The 20,499-nt window shown below is 43.7% G+C and overlaps 1 protein-coding gene across 7 annotated transcripts in view; it reads left to right on the top strand.

Moving 5' to 3' along the window:
* Plch1 (phospholipase C eta 1) overlaps positions 1 to 20,499 on the top strand; it is a 182,826-nt gene that overhangs the window by 25,163 nt on the left and 137,164 nt on the right. For 2 of the 7 annotated variants that reach the window (XM_075950581.1, XM_075950579.1), the window contains exon 1: positions 19,198 to 19,697. In XM_075950581.1, the coding sequence (XP_075806696.1) occupies positions 19,655 to 19,697 (43 nt within the window). In that variant the 5' untranslated portion in view covers positions 19,198 to 19,654. Of the gene's footprint in view, positions 1 to 1,571; positions 1,691 to 19,179; positions 19,698 to 20,499 lie in introns of those variants that run through there. The other 5 variants (XM_075950577.1, XM_075950583.1, XM_075950576.1 and 2 more) reach the window with 4 other exon arrangements.

Genomic DNA, 20,499 nt, shown 5'->3' with positions numbered 1-20,499 from the left:
TCCCAAGCTGTGCTTACTGGGAATATTCTAGTCTACATCCATCCTGGGTCGGAGCTTCATAGCATCTGCCCCTGAGAACTGAGCTATGGCGTCTGAGCTCACTTCCTCTTCCTCCCAGCATTCTGTTCTGCCTACTCCACCCACCTAAGGGATGGCCTGTCAAAATGGGCCAAGGCAGTTTCTTTATTAGCCAATGACCTTCCTCCATCAACATGTCTAGTTATGTTTTGCTTATTTCTCTGTGGTATCTGTATGAAGTTCAGGGCCTTGCACTTCTAAGCACATACTCTATTTATGAGCTACGTTCCCAGTCTTTCACTACATTATTTCTATAACTAAGAATGCTTGGGAGCCGCCGTCTTTATAATATGAAATGTTGGTTTCGGAGGACAAAGGTAGGGTTGTCTCTGTCGTCGGCTGCTCTCTGTCATGTTTCTCCATGCTCCACATGGTGTTCTGACTCGCTCAACCTTACAGAGGAGGAAAATCATTCTCAACTGGATGAGTGAGGGAAAAAGAAGGGGAGGGAGTTCAGGTTTGTGTGGAGAGGCCGGCAGGCTGGATGTAGATAAGATCCCCTTTGTGGATGGACGGTTGCCCCAGGAGCCTTCACTAGCTGTCCCGGTGACAGACAATGTTGGCTTGTTTTGTCACTAAGTCACTGACTTCATCTTAGGGTACACTTAGAAAACCCCAGACGGTTCCGGTAGGACAGATGACAAAACCGTTTTCCACCTGGGGGTTTTGCCTCTTCCCAGCCTGGCTTGTGTTTTTCTGGCCTTGTGAACCGAAAGGAGGCTGGAATTCGGAAAAGTCACTTTAGCCAAGTCTTGTGAACAAAGGCGGCCTTGTGCAAAGGGTTCCGCGCATCAGCTCCTGTAGCTTAATTCATCAGCTCGGGTTTCTGCTTCTCAAGTCCTTGCCCTCTGCAGAGGTGGGGAGCTCAGCAGGTACTGTGAGTACCGATGCTGGAGGCCTGGCCCCGCTCTAGTGACATCCTAAGCCTGGGTGGGTACAGGGATTAGTGGATGCAATGAACCAAAAGAGGGCTGGCAAGCTTTGCTATGATTTGGTGTATCTGCACCCCCATGGACATTGTAATAATGTCAACATTTCATGGGTTGGTCACATAACTCACCAGGATGGTACAGACGCAAAATCCAGGAGTTGAAATGATGGCTTACCTCCTGGTAAAACTGAAGGAAACTTACCAGGATTGACTGGTTGGGGACCTGATGGAGTGCACGTGAGGCCTGGAGCACATCAGCTGGTTCTGAAATTTCCTTAATGATAGATTTATTTCTTCAGCAGACAGAAGTGACTGAGTTCAGAATGGTGCGGGAAGGAATTATGGTATGCAACAAAACAAAATGAAACAAAACAAAAAACAATAGGACATTCAGATCCTGGGCAGATTTGTGGGAAATTTGTTAGGGCCTGGAGGAGTCCAGGTCCAAATTGTAGCCCCGTGTGTTGCCCCTAATGCTAGGCAACCAATAGCGCAATGCTGCCAGCGTGAGCGTGTGGCTGCCGTTCTCTTCATTTCTGTCTCGTTCTGTTCCTCTCGACAGGGCAATTTGGTTTTGATGCTGTGCCAGAAACCGTCCAACAATGAGCTACTGGAATGTCGAGAAGAGGGGCTGTGTGCAGTACCACAGGCATTTTCTGGCGGACAACAGTGTGTTTCACGGTGAGCTGACTGTTGGCTTTATGTAAGAAGGGTTTCTGACAGCCCTTCTATTTTCCTATTCTGGATGCGAATATAGTCTAACCGTTGGATTGAATCAAGAGCGTGAGTTTTCTTGCTTATGGTTAATTTCCTTAAAATTCCAGCTGGACTCACGACTCACAGTTGTTAGCAGTGTGAACCGTCTCAACCTCAGCAATGATGTTTCCCCTTACTACCTCCCAAGACTTTCTACTCTTGTTGGCTCCAGCAATGTGCCTTTCTGATGTTTGTAACTCTTGGGGGCTGGGCCCATAGGAAGTGACGTGTTCAGTAAATATTTGGGGCTCCCCATTCAGTGCTTGTTATCGGAATGGTATGTGCCTTCCAAATTCAAATGCTCAAGTGTGCTGATGATTCTAGTCGCTCGTTACAACGGAGCCCACTCACTTACATTGCTGGCCTTTGGGGTTTGAAGACTTAACCTGTGTCTCAGACCACGGGAAAGCAGAACGGAGCAGTTGGGCATGTCTGCTGCATGGATTACTGTAGCTGAGTAAGCAATATTACTCATTTTCTTGGCAAATAAGAATTGTCTTCAACCACTACCTTTTTAAAAAGTTTATTTAACTATATTTTATGTGCACTGGCGTGAAGGTGTCAGATCCCCTGGAACTGGATTTTCAGGCAGTTGTAAGCTGCCATGTGGGTGCTGGGAATTGAACTGGGGTCGGGGTCCTCGGAAAGAGCAGTCAGTGCTCTTAACTGCTGAGCCATCTCTCCAGCCCTCAGCCACTGCTTTTAACCCAACCTAGAGGGGCCTGTTCAGTGGCTCATCGTTAGGGAGAAGCTCTGTCTCTCTTGCTACCTGGAGTCCAATGGGAGACATTTATTTGTGAGCCAAAGAGTTCTGTGGCACTGGAATTTATGGAGCAATGCTCGTCAGAAGCCCAAGAAGACATAAGGGGAAGTAGAGAGATTTCATGAAACCTGGGTGTTGTTTAGTTAAGCACCCTGTCTCAGTCTGTTTTCAGCTTTCTACGCCTGGGTTTCTTCCTCATTTTGGTGACAGGTTTAAAGCGTACCATTGCTCTAAGACTAAGCATGTGACAGGTGCCACCTCACACACTGGGTCCAGCAGTTGCTCTTTCCTCAGGATTCCTCGTGTGACCCAGCAGAGGCGACTTTATTTTACAGGAAGTGGCGATGAAATGATGGCCGGGGTTGACACAGTTATCACCCGGCTCACCCCCACATTGCAGCCTGTCTCTCTGGTCTGACTCTCTTGATATTGTCATGATAAAGGACGACGATAGGGACAGAATTGGGGTAGTACAGCAGAAGTGAGGTCCTGTCTTGCTTTCTCCTGAACCTCTCCTGAGAGTCCTGTTGATTGCTTTGTGCGCACACTCGCGTTGTATGGTAATTTCTGTTAAGACTTATTTATCTCAAGGGATGGAGGTTTACTACATTGCTGAAATGCTGTGTTTACATTGCCGTTGTCATTCTTCCAGAGAGCTAAAATGCAGTTCCAACTTGAATGCATTTCTGCTGTTTTCATGGTTATAGTCCAGTTAGTATGTTACTATATTATCATCCGTATTGGTTACTTTTCTTGTACTTCAAGGAAGGAGTTGTTGTAGCTCACAGTTTGAGGGCACTGTCCGTCATGTGGGGGAAGCATGGTATTAAGAAGGATTCTAATTTTGGAGGCAAGAGCACGAGACAGCTGGTCATATTACCTCTACATCAAGACACGGTGATGAATGCTCGCGTTTAGCTCATCTTCTCTTTTCTCCCATTTTACTCGGCCTGTGGCTCCAGTGTTAGGGGGTTGCTTTCCTCCTCAGTTAAACAAACTTTTCCACAGGCTCACCCAAAGGGGTATCTTCTAAGCAGTCAAGTTGACAGTGGCAGTTAGCTCTCACAAGGAACTCTTTGTGCAGGGCTTGATCATAAACATTGCCCTGTTGAGCCCTTTGCCAATCTTTGTAATACTTCATCCCATTTTTGTGGTTAGGGGAACCAAAGCTTGGAAGTTTTGACATGGAGATTTGATGTTTGAATTCTGATCTTTAAGCCTCCACCACCTCAATGTTTCTGTCCTTTTCAGGTTGTCATCCCGTTCTAAGAGATGAGGTCTAGGCCAGAACTCTCCCACTGGACTATACCCCAGCCCTTGAGAGGTTTCAAGAGTTCTTGCTCCACCATTAGCCGGTAGTGGATGAACTTGAAAAATTAGACAATCCTTGGCCGGGTGGTGGTGGCACACACCTTTAATCTCAGCACCAGGGAGGCAGAGATAGCCTGATTTCTGTGAGTTTGAGGCCAGCCCAGTCTACAGAGTGAATTCCAGGACAACCAAGGCTACACAGAGAAACCTTGTCTTGATAAACCAACCAACCAAACAAGCAAACAAACAAGAGAGAGAGAGAGAGAGAGAGAGAGAGAGAGAGAGAGAGAGAGAAATTAGACAATCCTTCAGGTCTGTAATTCTCCCCAGTGTGAAATAGCATGCTGGTCTTGATAGATTTTAAGGTTCTCTCTAGTCCTAGTGTCTTAAACTCCTTTGAAGTGTCTTAGAAGGTTGGATTTTTTACTTTTTTTTGTGAGTGACTTTTCACCAGACACAAGATACACAAGGGGGCAGTGTAGCACTTAAAATGTGAATCGGTTACTTTTTCACCTTTACTTTTCAAAGGATTTAGAGATAGTAAACCCTCTCAAGATTAAGAGGATCCAAGCCAGCTAGAGCCATGATTCTATACATTTGTAATGCAAGTAGTAGCATTAAGAATTGATTTCTGATAGGGGAAGGCATCATTTTGGGTTTCTTTAGCTGAAGAGATTCAGTGATTTGGGACTGAAAGGCACCTGGTCCTCTCTCTGTGGGACCCTTGGCTAAGGTAGGAACAGTGAACTCAGCAAGTATGCTGGGGTGTGTGGGGTACCCAACATTTGTGAGACAGGGACAGTGAACTCAGTGAGCATGTTGGTCTGTTTCATGTTAAGGGCTGTTAAGAGGGTACTAATAATAGTATTTTGAGGATTCTAGGGGAGGTGGGGAGAGAGAGAGAAGCAGAGAGAGAGAGAGAAAGAGAGAGAGAGGACAGACGGGCAAGATGTGGTAAAGAAATGTTTATTTGGAGGTTAGGCCTTCTAGAGCAGGTGTGCTTCCCAATCAGCTTTTGCTTGCCAATGTGATGTCTTGTTGTCTTGTTTATGTTTACGACAGCCCTTATATAACCAAGCAAACCAGATAAAGAGAGAGAAAACGCTTTGCATCACAAACAGAAAGGCATCCTTCCACGCATACAATAGCCTTTGGAAATGTGCTCGCTTGAATGAACAAATTCCTTAACATCTTTTTTCCCACAGAGATGTGAGCTGCGTTCCCAGGAGGCAAGAGCTACATTAGAATGAGGCCCCTGTGCACTAAGATTCTCAGTAAAAGCTACAAATGTAACATCGGTGCCATAAAGCATATCCTATGTTCATTTTCTGGTTATCGTGGCAATATATTCTCATTGGAACCCATTCAGAATAATTACGGTCCAAACAGAAGAGACTGCTTAATCCAATGAAGATCTTGCTCCACTCTGAATTGTGTCTGTTTGCTAATTAACTTTTATCAACTGGACACAACCTGGAGTTACCTGGGAAGAAGGACCCTCAAATGAGGAATTACTTCCAGTCGACTGGCCTGTGGGCCTGTCTGTCAGGAGTTTTCTTGATTGATATGGGAGGGTCTGGTCCACTTCTAGGCAGGTAAAAGTCAAGCAGTTGAGCAAGCTAGTATACAGTCTTCCCCATCGTTTCTGATTCATGTTCCTGCTTGCATGTTCCTGTCTTGAGTTCCTGCCTTGGCTTCCATCAATTCTGGACTGTGACATGGATCTATAAACCAAATAAGCCCTCCTTACCCAAAGTTATGTTGGTCATAATGTTTATCACAGTGACAGAATCAAATTAGAATTCTGTCCTTTCATCTTTGTGATATTGCTGGTGCAGGCTGGAAATACTGGCAGATGTCCACTAGCTGAGAGATGGACTGGTAGACTAAATTAGTTCTGTGTTCAATTATGCAATAAGCTTGGTTAGAAATTATGAATTTTTGTGTTCCCACACTCTCTTTTGTCCTCATTATTTATGTGTGTTTATGCATGTGTGTGTGTGTGTGGGGGGGGTCTTCTCGGAGGCCATGAGAGTATTGGATTCCCTGGAGCTAGAGTCGCAGGCTGTTGTGAGCCGCCTGAGATGCGTGATTGGAACAGAACTCTGCTCCTCTAGAAGAGCAGCAACCAAGCGTAACTGCTGGGAATTCTTTATACCAGTCTCTGCCCCCATCTGAGGCTCATCAGAGGTGTTTACAAGGAGACAGTGTCTTCCAGACAAGATGGGGCTGATACACATATGAATTCAGAGACTGTTACAGCAAAAACTCAAGCCACACAAAATTCCAGCATGAAGAAAGGGGGCAGATACAAAGCTCCATCTCTAATCAGAAGCTGTTTGTATTTGGAAAGGGAAAATAAGTTTTTATTTTTCCCAATGAAGTTACATAGTTTATATCAACCACACTTCATTTCATGTCAGGTTCCATATCCAGGAGTAGGTGGCCAACACTTGTGTGTGCGTTTTGTTTTGTTTTGCTATTTTTTTGTGTCTTTCTGTCTTTTTAGTTTCTGTTATTTCTTTTAGGGAGGATATGAAGTTAGATGGATAGAGAGGTGGGGAGGATCTAGGAAGAGTTAGGAGAGGAGAAAGAATATTATCTATCTATCTATCTATCTATCTATCTATCTATCTATCTATCTATCTATCTATCTCTATCTATCTATCTATCTATCTATCTATCTCTATCATCTATCTATTTTTTTTAAAGAATTTATTTATTTATTTTGTATACAGTGTTCTGCCTGCAGTTATGCCTGCAGGCCAAAAAAGATCTCATTATGAATGGTTGTGAGCCACCACATGGTTGCTGGAAATTGAATTCAGGATCTCTGGAAGAGCAGCCACTGAGCCATCTCTCCTGCCCCTCAACGTTATCTCTTCTCCTTTCCCAATCCCATCTCTAGCAATTGACTTCCCTTGCCTCTGAGGTACTAAGGCAACTTGCCCCATGCATTCTCTGATGTGTACATGTTTATCTTTTTTTCCTTCCATGCATTCTTTTATTCCCACGTTTCCTCACTTGAATCTCTCTAGATTTCCAAGGCTGTGAAAAGATGGGCAGGGTATGAGGTTGACTTTCCTCTACAGACCTCTCTTCTCACTTGTGACTGCGACTCCCATGCTACTCCCAGCCTACACCTTAAGATGCCCCAAAGTTATTCTTCTGTGGCATATCCCTTGAGCATCTCATGGGTGAGACATGCTCTTTAGTCTGCCATCCCTGCCACCCTGGACCCCCAGGATGAGGGTCTCTGGGATTGTGGGTTTCAAATGGCTCTCCCATATCTTTCTTTTGGCAACTTGTAGATTCTACAGCCACTCTAGGACTGGACTGGCTTTGTATTTAATGTTTTAGACTAGGGTGACTTCATGTCCTTAAGCATCCTGGCATTATTTACTGTCTGTTTTTTTTTTCTTTGCCAGGCTTATACCTGCATTGGTCAGAGCCAGGCAATGATCTCTCTATAAAAAATTCATGCTAGACAATTCAGCCTCTTTTATTCAGTGAAGGGATTTGGCTGGGAAACCAGAGCGCTATAATTTCTTTGCTGAATTTCCCTTGTCAAGGACATTTACACTGCACAGTAATAGAGGGGATGAAAAGAGTGACTAACAAAATGGCAAACTGAAGGTCTGCATGTGTGGGCAGCCTAGGTGGGAGAGGAGGTGCAGGGTCAACTCTGTTGGTTTGTTGTTTTGGTGGTTTTGTTTTTTGTTTGTTTAAGACAGGGTTTCTCTGTATAGCCCTCACTGTCCTGGAATTTGCTGTGTAGACCAGACTGGCTTTAAACCCAAAGAAGTCTGTCTACCGCTGTCTCCTGAGTGCTGGTATTAAAGGTGTGTGCCACCACTGCCCAACCGAGTTCACTCTTAATTATGTCAAACAAGCCTATCACCTTCAAGAAGCACCCTTGGCTAGCCTTATCCATTAGATTCTCCAATTCTTTCTTTGAAGCCTGTGGCCCGTTTGGAGGTCAACCAAACAGGAAAGGGCCATGACTATTTTATTCATCTATGCTTGGGAATCCCAATCTCCTAATTACTCAATTAGAAGGAAGAAATAGTGTGTTTAATACAGTCAACTTCTCCTTCAGACTGGCAGACTTCTTCAATCTTAAGCGGTAACTAAGTGAGAATTATTTCCCTCTAGACCTGTTTACACATTTAAGTCTTTGTTCTTTAAGTTGCATTTCCATAATTGTAATTAATTTCCCTCTGCTCTCTCATTTTCCCAATTGTCCTTCATACTCTGTGCCTAATGTATGCAGACTTTGATAGAAAGACGAGACATCTTTGCACCGGGGGACTTTGGGTTCTGCTAGGGCACCATAATTATTAATTTAGTTGCACAAACGGTCTGGAGTTTTTCCTTAGGCCACGGTCATAATTATTAGCGATTGCATTTGTAATCATGGAAACCTCTTATCTCCCATCTGTCAAAACGAAAATGAAAAACTGCGGTTTGCCCCTTTATAACGTGTAAATGAGAAGTCATCCCGAAAGACGTGGGATGTGTTTGTATCAGGGCTCTTTCCTTTCGGCAAATATGTTTGTGGTGATTACCAAATGTAAGCTGTCGAATTCAAAGTGGAATTCAGATTTTCACTGAAACCCATAATGGGAAGTAGTTAATCCATGTTCGTAACTGTAATTCCCATGTGTATGCTGATCTCTCCAACGATGAGTACGTTCCTAGCTGAGCCCTTCTCCGGGCCTGCATACTGATACACCAAGTGCCTGCTTTATGTGCAAGACGGTGTACTCTAGCTCTGGGATCCATCATCCTGGAGAGGAACCACGCCATCCTGGTACCTGTCTGTCCTGGCGGCTTTATCTTGCCCTTCTCCTCATATACCTCTCCTTCATTGACCTTGGTTGTTCTTGCCCACAAAGCTCCTCCTTTCTCTATTTAGCCATCAATCTTTCTTTCTTTTCCCTCTCCGTCTCTCCTCTCTCATTTCTTTATTCTTTCGTGTTTATTATGTGGCATGCATGTGTGTGGACATGCACATATGTGTGTGTGTGTGTGGGCTAACAGTTGACATGTGGTGCCTATGTTGATTGCTGTCCATTTTACTGATGCTGGCTCTGTTGCTGAATCTGGAGCTCACGAATTTGACTGGTCTAGCTAGCCCCCACGCCTTTGGGGGTATCTTCTCCCTCTGCCTCCCAACTGCTGGCATTATGGGATGGCTGCTACATGCATCCAGCTTTTATGTGAGTGCTGGGGATCCAAACTCCAGCTCCAACCAAATACCACAGAAAGAGTTTCCTCATTTTATTTAACAGGGGCGATAAGAGCCGTCTGCTCTTTCAAATTCTGCATTAGGTTGAATTTGGTTTTTATCTTTCTGCCATAGAATCCATGGTTCTGTGGCTATAGCCTCACTTACCTTCACTCACACTTTTGCCATAGGAAATGCAGGAAAGACCCATAAGCCATCCTTTCCTGACAAAGAGGGAGAGAGTCTCCTCTAAGAACTCTAGTGTGCCTTATTATTGCAGACGTGCAGTGATTCCAAATGAACCGTGGCTAAACGATTTCTGTAGAACTTCTTAGGCAGTTCAAATTCATTTACTAATACTCTCTAGAGCTCCCATGTTGGTTATAGGTATGTGTTTCATTCGATTCTGAAACTGGAGTTTCCCCTCAGTAAAGTGGCGCTGTTAATAAAGACGCTTGGCAGAGGTATTTTGTATGCTATTAAAGTTCTCTGCCTCGAGAGTCGTAAAGAGCTTGTCTGTGGGGGTAATTCTTGCTGCAGACAACACGGGACAGACCTTACTAAGACAAGGGCACAGGTTTCAGTGAGAGAAGCACAAAGAAGGCCCAGGGGAACATGCAGCCATCAGGCAGGTCAGGGCTTCCTTAAAAGAGAAGAAGATGCACTTTTGTGTTATCTGTAAAACAAAAACAAACAAACAAACACCGAGGGACTGGAGAGAGACTCAGTGGTTAAGAGCACTGGCTGCTCTTCCAGAGGACCTGGGTTCAATTCCCAGCACCCATGTGGCAGCTCACAGCTGTCTGTAACTCCAGTCCCAGGAGATCTGCCACCTTCAGACTAATGCACATGAAATAAATTATTAAAGAAACAAAGCATCATCAACAGCAACACAATCCAAAAAGAAAAATGAGCCTGGTGGTGGTGGTGGTACACACCTTTAAAACCAACACTCTTGGGGCAGAGGCAGGTAGATTTCTGTGAGTTTGAAGGCAGCCTGGTCTACAGAGAAGGTACCAGGCTACGCAGAGAAACCCTGTCTCGATAAAAAAAAAAAAGAAAGAAATGCTCCCACCTGTGCCTGTCCTCTGAGCATCTCAAGCAACGTGATGCCATAGTCCCAATTTAGGGGTAGCAAGATTGCCCTGAGAAAACAGCCCCTACCTGGGTGTAGAATTATTCGTGTAGAATTTGTGAAAACTTTGGCAGTTATGTTTCCCCCATATCGTGTCATTTGGTATGGAACTGACACGCCGTCACAACTTTTCCTGTTTTATAAGGGACCGTGGCTTATGCCCAATTAAAAGAATGTATTGTTTCATGTCCCACTTACCGTGCCAACTGGCAATGGAGCATCGATGTCTACTAGAGCATCGCTGTTGTCTGGAGTGGTGCAGCGTCAGGTTTCCTGGCGTTGTGATAGGCTGAGCGGAAGCTTATTTTCAGCCGAGATTTGTAACTAATGCTTTTAGCCAAAGGACCCCAGGGCTGTGGTCTGGAATCACCTGGGGAAACAAAGCAAAACATAAAAATGAAAAAGGTTCCTTGGTCCTCGCCTAGAGGTTCTACTGTTACTAATCTGGCGGATAGCTTGGGGGATGAAGAAATAGTCAGGATTCCCTAGGTTTTTCTAGGTTGAATATCTCATACCTAAGGTGATCAATATGCATCAATCTCAATAGCACTGTTTATTTATTTGTTTATTTATTTATTCATTTATTTTTGAGACAGAGTATCTCTGTATAGTCCTGGCTGCCCTGGAGCTTGCTATCTAGGCCAGGCTGGCCTCAAACTCAAAAGAGATTCTCCTGCATCTGCAGTGCTGGGATTAAAGGCGTGTACCACCACCGCCTGGCTTTCTCTAGTCTTTGCTGAGATTTCAAGCACTATGTTGAATAAGAGTGAAGAGAATCACACTTTTGTCTCAATCTGAATCTGAACTGGAAATGATCAGTTTTTTTCCCCATCTAATGTAATGTTGGCTGTTGTTTTTTTGAAAGACTTTATTAGGTATACAGTGTTCTACCTGCATGTTTGCCTGCACACCAGAAGAGGGCACCGGATCTCATCATAGATGGTTGTGAGCTCCATGTCGTTGCTGGGAATCGAACTCAGGACCTCTGCAAGAACAGTCACCTCTCTTAACCTCTGAGCCATTTCTCCAGCCCCGACTATTGGGTTTCTTGTGGGAAGCAGTTCTCATGTTGAGATGTGTTCCTTTTATTGCTAGTGTCTTCAGGGCTTTTTATCATGAAAGGATGTTGGAATTCTCCAAACAGGGATCTTTCTGTGTCTGTTCAGATGCTCCTTAAGGCTGTTTATGACTGTATTACATTTATTGATTTGTGTATGCTGAAGCCTCTTTGTCTTTGGAATGAAGCGAATTTTGTCATGACGAATGATCTCAGTTTATTGAATTTGACTAATAAGAATTCTATTTAGAATTTTTTGTATCATAAATTTTTGTTCATGAAGGAAATAGGTCTATAGTTTTCTTCTCTCTCTGTACCCCTCCACCCCCTGTGTGTGTCCCTGTGTCCTTATCTGCTTTTAGCATCAGGGTCATACTGGCTTGCTAAAATGAGTTTGATAATGTTCCTTCCATTTCTTGTGGAACAATTTGATCTTAGTGATCTTCCTTACTGAAGGTACAGACTGTCTGGCAGTGAATTATCTGGTTTGGGGCTTTTGGGGTGGGGGGCATTTTATTGCTGCTTAATTTTGTTGCTTCTTAAGGATCCGCTTAAGTTATTTGTATCTTGGTGATCTGGCAGATTATTTGTGTTTAGCTTTATCTATTTCTTCTAGATCTCGCTCTAGGGTCCCCCCGCACCAATGTTTCTTTTACCTGATGTCTGCTGAAGGGCACGGGGATGAGGGTGTCAGCTGATCCTGCTGACTCTTGTCTTACCTGTGTTTCAGCTGATGCCTCCTCAGCTACCTTTACTTTTGTCGTTTCTCTTGTTTGTGTCTCAGAGGTCTCTTCTGGCCATTCCCATTAGCCTTGTAGTTTCTGTGCTGGGCAGATTCTCTTACCCTCTTGAGGCTCCCAGTTTTTACTGAAGCAGCTGGTATTTTAGTTGGGGGTATCTACCAAGTGCAGGGGGAAAGTGGAAAACCACACACTACTGAGATCTGCACAGGCAGAAGACCTGGCTTACGCGTTGCACTTCAGCTCACTGTGGCTCTAGGTGGCTCCAGAGTTTTATCTACCTACTGAACCCAGGCTACCAGACTCCAGTGATATTCTCAGTTGATGAGATCGACTCCAGGGGCTGTTGGGGGCAAGGTTATGTGTGGAGCATCATTCAACCTATCAGGGTTGAGTTAATTCTAAAGGCCAACAAGCTGCTGTTCCGACCCAACTGGCCTTTGTATCTGAGCTAAGTAGTATGACTGCCTATGTGTGTTTTCAGTAGGATAAATCTTGGAAGAGTTGGCATTTTCTAATGATCAGAAATGACTTCTTTGTAGAACTGGAATATAGAGACATAAAACGAATTTTGCATCAAGCTGTTTTAGATGATCTGCCTATGACAAGGAGAGCAAGGACTCTTGAGTAGCCTAGGTCTATGGGTGTGAGCATTGATCTGGACGATTCCTCACTGACTGCAGTAGAATTCAGGGCTGTGGGGCCATCCTTACCTAGCGTCACTTAACGGTCCCCTGTTTTGTGTCTTTGTAGCTAAGAAAATGACAATAAACTCTGTGTGGGGTGGGGATGTGAACTTTACAAATGGAGTAATACAACCCACGCAGCGTTTAGATTAGTAATGATTTCATTATCTGGAAATTTATGATTTGGAGTTTTGACTCAATGAATTCAAAGGAAGCTCATGGGATAAACATTTTAAAGTAACTGCTCTGTAAAACTACATCTTCTGTGGAAGATGGTTTTCAGAAGCAGGCCCTGCCTGTGTCTGTGAGAATGAGTGTTCAGGCCCTCCTCAGGTATGCTGGTCAATGACATATGGTTGGTTTTCAGGGACAAACACCTATTGTCAATCTTTTAGCTGGTGGCCTGTGTTGGAGATGTTTTTTACAGTATTTGTAAAATACTTGCTTGAGCCATGTGAATCTATCTGGGAAATAACGCTCTCATATGTCTCCTAGTTTGGCCTTGAGTTATATTTCTGATTCCTTCTCCCTTTGCCATTTCTAACAGATAAATCAGTGCAGGTATTTAGTGTTGAGCAACTGTAGTCCCTATGTTATTAGTAACATATAGATTTTTCTTAGCCAGAGAACAAGTTCTGCATGTATCATAGTGCTGAATTATTTCCAAATTATATTAATATGAAGGGGGTAAATGTTATTGGTTTTCTATTTTATAATCATTAGTATTCATGAAAATGCAATTCTTTTCTCGTTTTTCTCCAAGGTCTTTAACAGAATTAGCCTTTGTAACCATTCTATGCTATTTGACTATCAATGTGGAGAACAAATGAAGCAGAAAATTAAAATACTTTTGATGTTTTAACTTTAATATTCATCATTGACCTATACTTCAAAGCTACTTCTATCAGTGATAAGTTCATTGTTTCAGAAATTATTTCCTGGTGTCTTTATTTTTTAAAATCTGTTTTTGTTTTACTCATTTTATGTGTGGTGTTTTGTCTGCATGAATGTCTGTGTGGATGCCTGGTGGGACTGGAGTCGCAGACAGTTATGAACTGATTTATGGGTACTTGAACCTGGGTTCAAATTTAGGTTAACAGTAATTAATTCCCTTAAGTTAAAAAAATTCTTTTTCTTTGAAATATTTTTTTATTTAAAAGGCTTATTTAATTTTTAAATTTCTGTATATGTATGTCTGTGTATGTTAGACACATATATGTATAGATATCTGTGGAAGCCAAAAGAGAGGGCTAGCTCTCTTGGAGTTGGAGTCACAGGCGGTTGTGAGCTGCCTGGTGCTGGTACTGGGACCTGAATTCCTCTCTGCAAGAACAGCAAATGCTTTTGGTTGGTGAACCCTCCCTCCAGCCCCAAAGATTTTTATTTTTTAAACTGGCCTATCTATATAAGAAAACACATAGAGGAGAAGAAAAGCACCACATATACAATTTCATTTTTTCAGTTTTGAACAGTTTTATTTTTTTGTTTGTGAAGGGTGGTGTTGCCTAGCCCAGGCTAGCTTTTAACTCAAGCTGTCCTCTTTCCTCAGCCTTCGGAATGCTAGGATTCTAGGTGTGTAGACAAGCTGAGCAAACTACCATTTGTTTATTTATTTCTTTTGTTGGGTTTCTCTGCTTTGAAGCCTGTCCTGGAACTTGCTCTGTAAACCGTGCTAGTCTCAAACTCACAGAGATCCATCTGTCTCTGCCTTCTGAGTGCTGGGATTAAAGGTATACATCACCATTGCCCAGCTATTATTTATTTTTCAAAGTGTGTGTGTGTCTTTGTGCACATGTGTGTGTGCTCACTCGTGTGTGTATACCATAGATCATGCATTCATGTGTTTATGTATGTGTGTGTGTGTGTGTGTGTGTATGCACCACAGCTCATGAATGGAGGTCAGAGGTGATTGTGTGGCGTCTCCCCTACTTTCATATGGGTTTCAAGGATTTCCAAGGATTGAACTTGGGCTCTCAGGCTTGTGTTATTGGGTGGGAAGTGCCTTTTCCTGATGAGCCCAAATCCTGTCTGCCCAAGACTTTAGTTTTTGACTCACCTGCTTATACAGGGGAAGGAACATGCTAAATATGGAGTCAGTGTTAAATTTCCTAAATCCAACCAAGTTCTCAAGATTGGAAACTGGCTTCATATGGGTGTGGCCTTAGAAGGGTCCTTTGGTTGGTCTAGAGTGTCCCCGTTGCCATCTCGAAGTTGTGTTCTGGGTGTGGGGAGGATCCATTTTTCTTTTCTTTTTTTCTTTTAACAGCAGATTCTGTATCCAGTTTATACTACATCCTAGGCTCGGAATGTCATTATTGTACCATTACTGTAGGCGCTGTTGTGGATGTGGACACTGAAGCTTATGACAATATAAAATAATCTGGCTTCTGTTGCTAAGCCGCCTGGTAGAACCCAGTTCTTTCTAGTTCCATATCCCATGGTTTTGCTATCAATTCCAACAACTTTATGCCCTTTAGACAGTTGGGAGAAAATAAAGTAAGGAGAAACAGGTGAAGCGTTGTGATGTGGAGGAGAGACACTTCCCAAACCGTCGCCATGTGTAAAAACGCATGCTGACTGAAGCTGTGGGGACCAGTCACCCCTATTTCCGCAAGGGTGAGGGAGTCTCATTTTCTTCTCAGAAGGGTCGTTTAGGTTAGGGATTTAGATGCCACACTGGGACTATGAGCTGTGACATGTTGAACATTATTATCAAAAGAGTCAGTATGCTTTCTTTCTTTGTTTTTCTCATAGAGAGGAGCAGTGTCCATGAGGAAACCCTTGTTTTAAGGTCATTTTGTTACAAACGTTACCTTCCCCAGCCATGGTAGACTCAGTTTTGTGAGGAGTGACTCTTCCAGTCCTTGGAAAACCTTTGACCCTCTGAGCACTCCCAGAGATTTGTGTTCTCAGAAGAGTCTGTGGTCGGCAGAAGTTCTCAAGAGTTTGCTGGAATTGGGGTGTCCCCACTATCCTGAGGCAGCCTTAGAACTTGGGTCTTCCTAGTGCCATTGGGTGGTTTGGTGAGACTTACAGAAAGAAGTGTGGTTAGTGTTGCCCCTGACCTGAACGTTTGTGGATACTGATGTTGTATTCAGTGCATCTGGTTGCTTTTTTGTTTGTTTGTTTGTTTCTTTCTTTCTTCCTTCCTTCCTTCCTTTCTTTCTTTCTTTCTTTCTTTCTTTCTTTCTTTCTTTCTTATCCTTTCCCCTTCCTTCCTTCCTTCCTTCCTTCCTTCCTTTCTTTTTTTTTTGAAATAGGATCTCTGTATACTTCCCTGGCTGTCCTATAATTTGCTGTGGAGACCAGGCTGGCCTCAAATTCACAGAGATCTGGCTGCCTTCTGCCTCCTGGGTTCTAGGATTAGGGTGTGCCACCACATCCAACTCCTGGGGTGTTTCCAGTGCCCTTTGTATGCTACTGAGGGAGACTGCTGAGGTTTATTGTGAGGGGGTCCCCAGGCCCCATCACAAGCTTTGTCCATAGCTGGTGCAGTTAAAGAGAAGTGATTAGATCGGGTGGCCACTCCTATCGTCAGCGTTAGGGGGTGGGGCCTAATTTGAGGAAGTACGTTTTGGCGACTCCCCCTGAAACATACACCTTGTTCTGGATTTTTCCTTCCTTCCTCTTCCTCCTGGGCTGTCATGAGGTCAGAGCAGCATCCTCTCTGCCATAGCCTCCTACGTGTGTCTCCTGCTGCAGGCTGAAGAACAGTGGAGTCAGCTGACCTTGGCGGAAACATCTGACTCTGAGCCAGAATAAATCGTTCCCCCTTTTCAGGTATTTTGGTCACAGCAAGGACATGCTAACTAGTGTCTTCTACCTGTCCGTCTGTCCTTCTTGGCTCATATTATGCTTGTGTTCCTCTTGGGATCAGTCTGCACGTTCAATGTCCCAAGTGAACATTTGTTTATATTGTCAGTGTTACCAAGCACAAGGCATTTGCATTATGATGACTGCCACCCCCTTCCCTCTTTTGAACATACACAGTGTAGTCCCTGTTTGGCTGTCAGCCAAGATGTCTTGGGCGGTTGGTATCATTTGCTTTTCAACGGACTCAGAGATGTCAGGTTAGAGCATTGGAAAATGGTCTGTTTTAGCCATTGGAAACGACAGAGTTGGTTACTGTGATTTTTTTCTTTTAAGCTGGAATGCTGGAGAGTGCCAGCACTAAGTTGTTTTGTGTGTGTGTTTTGCTATATTTTGTTTTCCCTCTCTTCCTAACCCGGTTGTCCAATTCTTGCCCTGGATGAAGGAATAAAAGGGGCAAGCTACACCCCAATGGCCATTGCGTCAAGCTTGAAATTCTGGCTCCTTCTTAAGTTTCTTAGGGAAGATTTATTTTAATATATGTCGCTGTCAGCAGCCATTAGAGATTCCCATGGGCCTACCTGACTCTGGCTAATTTAAACTTATGAGACGGGATGGGAGATAGCCAAGCTGCGATTGTTGGTTCACAAAGTCTGCATAGGAGTTGGATATGTCTGAATGGCAACAGAATTTTCACCTCTCTTGAGCCATCACCAAATGCAGCTCAGGTGCATTTCATGTGCTCACTAAACGTGAGTTCTGCTATCTTTCAGAACCTGTGAGCAAAATCCTGCCTTGGGTCCCAGTTGCTTTCCTGGTTTGCTCGGGCTGAGATTTACCTTGAATTACATCAGCCCCTTCCTCATTGCAAGTGACGAGCCTGCAAATCTTCACACTGACCTATCATTTTAAAGTGGAACAGTCAGTAAACAGCCTTTCAGAGAGCCAATAAGGACATTTTATTTTAAAGCCAAGCGTCTTGAAGGGGAGCTCAATAAATCATCAATGAGACATCACTTCAAAGAGATGGTTGGACTGAACCGTGGCTTATCTCTGCCCTGCGGAATGCAGCAAATATCAAATATGGACTATCATTAACTTGTTTAGGGACTTAGATGCTTAAAACTGTGTAGCGATCACCGTCTAGGATGCACGTCAGGTTGTGGGGAAGTATAACCCGGTTCATTTGTCAGGGATGAGTGATGGGCCGGGCGTGTTCTGTCATTCAGCGAGCGTGCGCTTCGGTCTGTCCGGTGGTGAGGGGTGACACTGTGACAAGCCCTCCTTGTCACTCTTCTCAGCATTTGCTCAGCAGCTGTTGGACGGAAACACGCGTCCCTCCAGGTCTTCATTTGTCTTTTGTGTGAGATGAACCTGAGAGTGCTCCACATTTTAATTAATTAAGTAGCGTGGTTACGTCTGAGCCGTCTTAAGCTTTGCGATGCCTCCCGTGTTCAAACTTGTGATTAGTTTAAACCCTGGAGTCTAGTGCTTTTCAGGATGGGCTTTCAAGTGGAATAATAGCGATGCTAATATTGCTACTCTAAGCTCTTTATGGATAATTTCTCACTGGAACATATTGATGTAAGGTGTATTAGCACACCAGATGTGCAAATTAAGAAACCAAGGGAGCAAAGAGGTTAAGTAATTTTCTGGGTCACACAGCTCGTTCGTGGCAGGGAGGGTTTGTACACGGACAGAGGATCTCTAAGATCTTCACTGCTTGTATAATAACGTGTATGGAGGTATGTTAGATTGAGTCTTGCAAGAAGTATATTCTAAATATGAGCCCCCAGATACCTTTAACATTCCAATGAGATTCTTAAGAGCATTTAAGAGCAGATAGTGAGATTCACAGACTTGGGGAAGCGACCTATATGTTGGAAAACAGGTGAATGAATGGAACGAGTGTAGCAGCTTAGAGAAAGGGGTGGTGGTGATGGGGTGCAGCTGTCTGGGCTGGATGGCCCTGATGGTCGTCTAGCAGAAACTGGCTTTGTCCTCTGCATACTGGAGATGTTCAGGGTCTCAGGGGCTGGAGGTGGGTAAGGTGAGTCCAGGTTAGGGAGAAAAAAACATGACAGTAGGGGTTAGCCACTAGAAAGAATTCTGAGAGTAACCGGGTTAATACTAAGAGCAGCAAGACTCAATTCAAATATTTGAAAGCAAGACAATAATAAATTGCTTCCGCTCTATCAGCCTCGGAATCTGTCTAGCAATGTATCCCTTCAAAGAAGTTGATTAAGTTTCAGATATATACTTTAGGGAAAACTGTGCTGCAATAATAGCTTGTTCACAAAAAAAAAAAAAACCTGATTTCTTCAGACCCATGCTATTTAACTCATTTATAGGGGTGTGATTTCTTTCCCCCAAGACAGGGACATAGCTCCCACGGAATAAACATTGTGAGAATTTGAAAACATTCCATTCATTTCTGTGACCATTGCTACGGTTGTGTGGAACAAGAAAAAAAAAAAAGCCTCAACCATTTGAACAAATGTGCTCTTGTCCAAACCGGAACAAAAGTAGCCTACGGTACAGAAGATGGCATGCGGATTATTTCTTAATGGGAGCATTTGCCTCTGATGGAGTGATGTTTGCTTCTAAGAGCGTGCACGTAGTCCGTGTGTGCGCCTCTGTGTGTCTCTGTGTGTGCATGTTCGTTTTCTGCATTCAGCCTGCGTCACTCCTATGGTAATCAGTATCTCTCAGTGAGCCCCGTAGGTGAGGAGGGTTTCTTTGATGGCTAAAGACCTCCAGTTCCCAGGCATTAAATGTGCATACTGCCTTCAGGGCGTTAAGCCCTGCGCTCGCTAAGCATGCAGGTCTCATAGCCTAACTAGCCACAGCTTCTGCATTCCCACAGTCGCGGCAGCCACAGCAGATGCTTCCTTCCACCGTGCTTCTCTGGCTGCGCTGTTCACTTTAGGACAAACTTCTGCAATCATCTCATGGATTTATTTTCTCTCCATTATAACGCCTGGACTGTGAAGATGTCATCATGCCATCAGGGGCAGCATGAGCCAAGTTCTTGGGGCTGTTAAGGATCTCTCTGCCTTCCCCCCGCCCCTCTTGGAGATGTGTAGCAGGAAAAGGCTTTGCCTTTAGAGAAAATTTTTATCGCTTTGGCCAATAATGTGTAGCAATATTAAATTTGATGGCAGACCTTGAAGTGTATAAAAACTTAAGTCCGGAAAAAGGTAAGACCTATGCTGCTAGTTTTAAGGTAAGTTGATAGCTTAATAGTAAAAGGTGGCAAGCTTTTCTTATTTTGTTTCACATTAAGTTAAAGATTTATGTGATTGTTGATTGACGTATTTGAAATACTATACTTTAATCTTAACTGAAAAGGTATTTTTGATTGGGTCAAGGTGTTTGTTCCTTGTAAATGTGTATTTGTACAATGGCAGTTGTGGTTGGTGACAAGTCATGCATCACTGTAATATAGTACATCATTATAATAAAGTGGTCTGTGGGAAAATAATGTGGGGTCTTGGGTTATAGTCAAGGACTATAAATCAAGGACACAGGCATGTTAAAAATTTCATCTGTTTGATGCAAACTGTAGGTTTTAATTTCAGTGTTGTCAAATCATATTCACTCTGAATTACGATGAACAGAGTCCTATTTTAACTTTCTACAATAATCCAGAGGGGTGGTTTCTAATATGTGTCCATTGAAGGCAGTCAGGCTAGGGGAAAGAATTAGCTGTATAAGATGAAATGGCACGCGTGCTCAACATAGATAAAATGGAGGCAGGACCTACGTATTGTGCCTGGAGAACCTGTCGGCTCCGAGAGCTCTAGGAAAGCATCCTAAAGTATGAATTTGGAGTGGGGCATGTGAAATGTGTGGGGACTGTTCTTGTGTTGGAAGAAGAAGCTGCTGCCTGCTCAGACAGCACAGATGACATGTCGAGCCGTGTCTTCTAAGCCCGGCTTCAAGTTGCAATGCGTGTGCCACTGAGGTTATTGAGGTGCGTTGCTTCCTATGTAAGTTTCC

The sequence above is a fragment of the Microtus pennsylvanicus genome, chromosome 16, assembly GCF_037038515.1.
Source record: "Microtus pennsylvanicus isolate mMicPen1 chromosome 16, mMicPen1.hap1, whole genome shotgun sequence".
In the NCBI taxonomy this organism is placed as follows: Eukaryota; Metazoa; Chordata; class Mammalia; order Rodentia; family Cricetidae; genus Microtus; species Microtus pennsylvanicus.
Note: the sequence above shows the minus strand (reverse complement) of the source record. Positions and strands in the feature narration are given on the sequence as shown.